The 7,670-nt window shown below is 33.4% G+C and overlaps 1 protein-coding gene across 1 annotated transcript; it reads left to right on the plus strand.

Annotated features, from left to right (window-relative positions):
* Positions 1–4,092: 4,092 nt before the first annotated feature.
* Positions 4,093–5,691, plus strand: LOC120093003 (PLAT domain-containing protein 3-like). The gene is made up of 2 exons (XM_039051295.2): positions 4,093–4,277; positions 4,960–5,691. Exons 1-2 carry the CDS (start codon positions 4,200–4,202, stop codon positions 5,440–5,442), a joined length of 561 nt encoding a protein of 186 aa, XP_038907223.2. The 5' UTR covers positions 4,093–4,199; the 3' UTR covers positions 5,443–5,691.
* The last annotated feature ends 1,979 nt before the right edge of the window (positions 5,692–7,670 follow it).

A 7,670-nucleotide genomic window follows, 5' to 3' on the forward strand; every position in this document is an offset into this window, starting at 1 on the left:
CTTGGAATCTTTGGTATTCTTTGGTGAGAATCTAGAAGGAGTGTGCTCTGGTGAATTTGGATTGAGGGAAGGGAGGAAAATGAGAGTTTTGGTGAGAATCCAGGAGGAGTGCGATAACCCTTCACAAATCGCTTGTAAGTACAACTGGGCCAATTTACCGTTTTGGCCCTGTAGTTACATCTAACTCCTTAAGTACTGCTGATTCCTCTAATGAACAATAAGTCATAGTCCTACTATGATTGAGTCCTCTCTTTCAAAGAGAGATGTGGCCATTATGTTCAAGACTCGGAATCAGCCCTTAAGGGAGCAATTTATCTACTTCTCCTGTTTCGGGGAAGGAGTGAATTCCGTCTTGTGTAACTGAATTCCCAGCTCCTCAATCAGACAAATCCCCAAAAAGGTAGGCTTATTAAGTTGGCAATCTGGCCACTCTCACCCATACTAATCAAAGGACCACCCTCATAGGCAGGAGTTCCTAAAACACTCAGAATTAAGGTCATGTCGCCTATAGTCATTTTAGTGAAATGTAAGTCTCAATTATCAACGACATTATATAAAGAGACTAATCATCTTGTGCTCCGGTCTTATACAAACTCTTTGTATAGGACACCTTCGCTCTCATGTTTCCACATGAATAGTCAGGATCAGACCATTTTAGCACTTTACAATACTTGTAAATATCTACAAAGCGCGCGGGCCATATCCGTAGTGTCTCTAGGATAACGTATCCCTCCTTTATCCTTATACTACAGACCATTTAGGTTATTACTTAAGGCATGATTCACTTGTATGTCTCACATACATGCTTAAGTTTACATGAAATAACTATGGATCTTAGCTTATTGGATATGAGTAAATGCAAATAAAATAACATTTATTTTATTAATAACAATGTGTACAAACTGTTTACAAACTACGAGACTCCGGGAGAATTAGGACACCAATCCCAACAACCACTCTCTCTCATACAAATCAAAGGACCGCCCTCATAGACAGGACTTCATAACTCACTCAGGATTCATGTCATGTTACTTATGGTCTTCCTAGTGAAATGTAAGTCTCTATTATGAACGACGTTATATAATGAGACTAAACATTTCGTGGTCTGGTCTTATACAAACTCTTTTATATAGAATATTTCCACTCACATGTTTACATATGAATGATCAGGATCAGATCATTTGTAGCACTTTATAATAATTGTAACACCTATAAAGCGAGCCATATTCGTAATGCCACTAGGATAATGTACCTAGCCTTATCCATCTACTACAGACCATTTAGGTTATCACTTAAACATGATCCACCCGTATATCTTTACATATATGTTTAAGCTACAAGATAACTCTAGGTGTTAGTTTATTGGTTTTTGGTTAATGCAACTAATTTTGAAATAAAATATCATATATTTTATTGAATAAATAATAAGTTTGTATAATACAATTACAAACTATAGAACCCTACAAGATTTAGGGCATCAACTCCAACAATTTTAGCCTATAGTTTTCGTATGAATCACATTCATATAATTAACATTTGAATCATGTTCAAATATTTATTTCTTTCATTAAAACTATATATTATTAATGCATCACATACACTGTATTAATTGTATCATTTACAATTAATTCCCTTTAATTAATTTGAATAATTTAAATTAATCTAAAATTAATTCGATTATCATTAATCCTTATTGAGCTAACAAGGGGACCTTATGGACCTATAGATTGAAGCTTCAATGATACAAGATTAATTAATTAAACTCTTTAATTAAATTAATCAACCTTCATTAACCAGTCTGTCACTCCACTAAAGACCGACAATTGCACTCTTTGTACTATAAATATATTTCTATGTCTATTGGATATAACCAATCAACAGTGCATTGACCCTTCACAAATTCTTATAAGTATAGCTGGGTCAAGATTACCGTTTTACCCCTGTAGTTACATCTAACTCCTTAAGTACCGTTGATCTCTCTAATGAACAATTAGTTATAGTCCAACTATAACTTAACCCCTCTCAAGTCAGAAGAGGGCATGGAGTCACATTATTCAGGATTCAAAATCGACCCTTAACGGAGTAATTTATCTACTTACCTTAACAACGGGAATGAGTGAGTTTCTTCTTGTATAATTGTGTTCCCAACTCCCTAATCAGACGAAACCTCAAAATGGTAGGCATATTGAGTCGATGAACCTGGCCAATCTCACCCATGCAGATAAAAAAAATTGTTCTCATAGGCAGGAGTTCACAACTCACTCAGGATTAAGGTTAAGTTACATATGGTCATCCTGGTGAAATGTAAGTATCTTCTAGCAACGGTGTTATAAGGAGAGACTATTCATTTTGTGGTCTGATCTTATACAAAGAATACCCCGTTCGTATGTCTGCACATAAATGATCGGGATCAGATCATTTGTAACACTTTACAACGATCGTAACAATTATAAAATGAGTCGTATCTATAGTGTCACCAGGATAATGTATCAAGCCTTATCCATCTACTATAGACCGTTTAGGTTATCACTTAAACATGATCCATCTGTATGTCTCCACATACATGTTTAAGCTTCATTTAATAACCTTGGATCTTAGTTTATTGGTTTTGGATTAATGTAATTAAATGTCAAATAAAATAATACTTATTTATTAAATAAATAATATGTTTGTACAAATACATTTTACAAAACAAAACCACGAGATTTAGGGCATCAATCCCAATATTGTAAACATGAAACATGATCTTATGTTTGCAATCTGCATACCGGTTATGATGGTTATGTTAATGTGACTGTGATTTTTAATATGAGGTTTATTGGTTGGCTGAAGCATGCTAGAATAGACGGTGACTGTTAGCTTTCGTATCGGGCTGTGTACATATTATATTTGTGTTCCTTCGGGTTTACACCTTTGACTGATTTATGTTCTTTTGGGTTGACACCTATGACTGATTTGTATTCCTTCGGGTTCACACTTATGACTGATTTGTGTTCCTTCAAGTCCATGCTTATGACTAATCCATGTTTCTTCGGGTTCATACTTATTATTGATTTATGTTCCTTCAGGATCATCACGATTGCCATGTTATAAAATTTACACCAGTGCCGAATAGGAAGGTTAATATGTTCACTAATGGGCCCAGTAGTGGGTCACTTATTGAGTATTTCTTACTCATCCTTGCTTATATTATGTTTTTCAAGTAAGGGCAGAAACAGACCGACGAGTGATAAGAGGGACCCGTAACCATGCCATGTGAGACTAGAGTATTGCTTCTACTCAACTTATGTTTTTCAAGTTATTTAAATGTTCTGAATTAGAACTCGATGTTTAGTTAAATTTTTTATCTGTTTGATTGTTATTTTCTTACTTATTTTTAGGGGACTCCAAACAAAAGTTTTATTTATTTACTTATTTATTAATTTTATAAATTGTTTTGAAGTTGTCATTATTGTTTTAATAAGTTTTACTTCAATGGTTAAAATGCTTTGGTTTTAAATGTGTGTTTACAAAGTAGTGACCCTGTTAGAGATCTCGAAAAGTCGGGTCGTTACAAAATGTGTTTAATAGATTTCTAAAATTTTCAATTTTTGTTTCTAATAGCACCAAATCTATTCAACATAAATTAAAAAAATAAATAAAAAATCATGTATATAATAAACATAAAATTGAAAATTTAAAGCTCCATTAAACATAAGATTAAATTTATATTTAATAGATCAATAGTCAAAATAGCCTTTTTTTTTAAAAAAAAAATGAAAAGTACCAAAAACAAAATTTAGAATTTATGGACCTATACACAAATTTTAAAATTTAAACACTTATTAAACACAAAATTAAAAATCAGTAGAACTATTAAACACATCAAAACTAAAATTTATAGAATAAACTTATTATTTGTATAGAGTATGGGGTATACTTTTATTTTAACCTATTAAAAAACCATGAAAATTAAGAAATGAAACTTGTAATTTAAAACTAATTTATGTTGTGTTAACCTGTATTTGCTAAGTCAATCAAAAGCGTTAATCTCTGTCCTAATCACAGAGTGGCTAACCACCTTCGCGCCACGTCCAAATCACGTGATAATAATATTATCTTCCCTTTCTCTTTCCCGGCCAACCGAAGCACTATATAAACCAATCATCGCCGTCTCCTTCTGCCCTAAATCTCTAAACCACCACCTGAAAAGTAAGAAAATGGCGTCTCGTTGTCTCTGTTTCTCCATTATCTTCATCTCTCTCTTCTTCTCTGCAATGGCGGCTGATAATTATGCCGTAAGTTTCTTCTCTTTTAACACATTTCTTCGTTTGTTGCTACATCGTCATTGGCTCTGTCATTGAAGCTACATAATCATATTCATTCACTCCGATCTTTGTGTTTCTGTCTTGTTGATTTGATTGATCGCCTTTAGTAATCGAGTTATGGCAACATTTCAGATTGATTTTGAGTTGTGTGTTACGACAGGCGAACTGATTGTGGAAATGTAGTTTAGGAAATGCAGGATAATGATCCGATTTCTGCGTTGGTGATTTTTCTATTTGTATGTGTAATAATGAATTGAATGATTGATTCACATTTCAGATCGATTAAGAGTTATGAGATTGAGATGCTAACTAATTATATAAATGTTGTTCGGAAATTGCAAGATAATGCTCCGATTTCTGCGTTGATGATACACTATAGTCGATTCTATGTTGAAATAATGATCTGGATGAATGATTCATTTTTCAAGATTGATTATGAGTTACGACAGGGCAACTAATTACCGAATTTTTGTTTAGAAAATGCAAAATCATGCTCCGATTTCTGCGTTGATGATACACGCGATTGTATATGGAATATAATGATCTGAATATGAATGATTCGATGCAAGTTAATTTTAAATAATCTAAATCGCCGTAATTCCTGAACGGATTGTCTTCCGTGAAAAATGATGGAAGTGTTTTTCGGGCGCAGGACAAATGCGTTTACACATTCTACGTGAAGACAGGTTCAATTCTGAAGGGCGGAACGGACTCCAAAATCAGCGTGACAATCAGCGATGCAAGGGGCCAATCGGTGGAGATTTTGGATCTAGAAGCGTGGGGGCTGATGGAACAAGGCCACGACTATTTCGAACGGGACAAGGTCGACATATTCAGTGGAAGGGGTGCGTGTGTCGAAGCGCCGATGTGTCGACTGAACCTAACCTCCGACGGATCGGGCTCGCACCACGGGTGGTACTGCGACTATCTGGAGGTGACGTCGACGGGGCCGCACAGGGCATGCTCCCAGACGGTATTTTACGTGGACCAGTGGCTGGCGACCGACGCGCCGCCGTTTCAGCTGACGACGATTCTGGACGGGTGCGATGATTGGGTTAGTGGACATGGACCGTCGAGGCATATGAATAACGGAAGGCTGGTGGTGTCCAGTTCTAAAAGATCTGCTTCCTGGTAGTGAGATTTGATCGGAAGGGCGGTGAAGAATGCTTGTGAGTGATTTTTTCTCCCCTTTTAGTAATGGCTTGTGAGTGAGTTTTGGGAGTGATTTTGCTGCTTAATTATTAATTAAAATAATGGGCATTTTCTCACGTCCTTTTTCGAATTTGGATACCAGATGTAAAATTTCTAAAATTTAAACTGAGAATGTACCATGGGATTTTTAATTTCTTTTAATATTATATATATATATTTATTTATTTATTTATTTATGATGCTAAATTAGATAGAATACCATAAATATTCTTGAACTTTCAAAAGTTTCAGAAATATCCTTCAACTTAAACTTCTAAAAAAAAAAGTTAAAAAATACTTTGATCATAAGTTTTAGATGAAAAAGTGTTATGTGTCAAAAATTTGATTGCCACAATCGTAATGGATTATCAGTTGTAATGAGCTAAATTACAAGGGGAACGAGTTTCCTTTGATCGTGTTTACTACACATTAATGTAATCTTAATTTAAAAAAAAAAGTGTTGTTTACATTCATAGTGAAATGAAATGAATAGGATAATTTTCGAAGAAGCAGGAACCGTCATTCTAACGATATTAAAAAAGATGGTGTGTCTTACCTAATAATCAAACTTAATTGAATTGATGACCCTCCCTAATAAGATTAGGTTTGTTAATCACATAGTGGGGTCTATTTCATTACACTTACAAAACACTAAAAACATGATTTTAAATGTATTAACAAGGTTGTATATACAGTAGTGAGGTGTGTTATTAATCAAATGTTTTTTTTTTTTTTTTTTTGCGTGTATTTGGCTATTTATCAGATTTTGATTTTGGATTTTTCTTAGATTTTGTGTGACTTTATATTTTAACTTAAAGTTTTTTCTTTTATTTTTTTCTGATAAAATTTGTGTCAATTGGACAATTTGAAAAAAAAAAATATCTATATGTAAAAAAGATGAGGATATCTACAAAATTTGTTTTAAAATTAGTACTTTTCACTAAAGAAAACTTCAAAACAATTGATCACTGTATTAACAATAGGAGCATTTGTTAACTCTTTCTTTTTTGAAATTTTAGAATTAATTTTGCAATGAGGTATTAACGATTTCTATTTATATTCTAATAAGAAGGTTTTTTTTTGTTAAAAAAAAAGTTTAAGGGTATTTTTTTTAAAAAGTTTAAAGGTTTTTTTTAAAAATAATTTTAAAAGTTTAAAGGTATTTTAGAAACAAAACACTAATGATTTTCATCCAAAACTAACGGTAAGGATATTTTTTTTAACTAAGTTTAAGGGTACTTTTTTAAACATTTAAAAGTCCAAGAGTATTTTTGACACAAAGTTCTAAGTTTTAAAGACAATTTTTTATAATTTAACCTAGAAATTATATATGCGAAGATGTTAGAAATTCGATTTGTTTTGGGAGTGGAATTTTTTTTTTTAATAATTATATAGGAAGATGTTAGAAATTCAGTTCTCGCACCTTACAAATGGTAATAAATAAATAAAAACCTATGAATGGAGATATAGATACCTTCAGGTGGTAATTGGTATCTCAACGCTAATCTATGATGAAACTTAATTAACTTTGCCAATATATGCATAGCTTCATAGTTAAATGTCTATATTTTTAATAAATTTTAAAATTACCTAATACCTTAAGTTTATAAAATCAGTCTATGTGTAACCTGTTGTCTATGTTGGCATGGGAAGCTCGGGTGCAGGTCTTGAGTGCTCCTCCGACTCGCTCCTCTAGTCTAGACTTGTTGAACTGACTCGTATGAGAGTACTCCTATTGATGTAGTGCTCAGTTAAGTATAGTCCTATCTGTAAGTTAATATATGGATTATCTAGCTCAACTAAGCACAGAAGAGTTAGATTCTCTCACTTATCCCTTTAGACTGTCGATATGAGTTTATTTATAAGGTCTTTTCTTTGACACTTGTTTGGGATTTTGTGTAGTGCTGGTGGTGTCAGAATGAGTGTGGCCCTCGAGGTTGCAGAGTGCCAGTGGAGAGCTTTGCTCGATCATTTCCCTTTTGGTGATTGACCAAAAATCCGAGTGATTGATTTTTCCTTTTGAGATGCGCACACTTATGTAAGCCTCTGTTCCCATTGGGCTTGAGCCCGCCCGTGGCTTTAGGCCTTGCATAATGCAACCTTCAACAATCTATTAATTTGTTTTCCATTTTTTCTTTTTTCTTTTTTCTTTATTTTAAAACGTTTCGTCTA

This window comes from Benincasa hispida, chromosome 12 (genome assembly GCF_027475165.1).
Source record: "Benincasa hispida cultivar pf3 chromosome 12, pf3_genome.v1.1, whole genome shotgun sequence".
Taxonomy (NCBI): Eukaryota; Viridiplantae; Streptophyta; class Magnoliopsida; order Cucurbitales; family Cucurbitaceae; genus Benincasa; species Benincasa hispida.

Bases quoted from the DNA above. Each gene is read 5' to 3' on its own strand.
- LOC120093003 (XM_039051295.2), top strand. From the start codon at position 4,200: ATGGCGTCTCGTTGTCTCTGTTTCTCCATTATCTTCATCTCTCTCTTC. The intron at 4,278-4,959 runs GTAAGTTTCTTC...TTTCGGGCGCAG, and splicing joins TGGCGGCTGATAATTATGCC to GACAAATGCGTTTACACATT.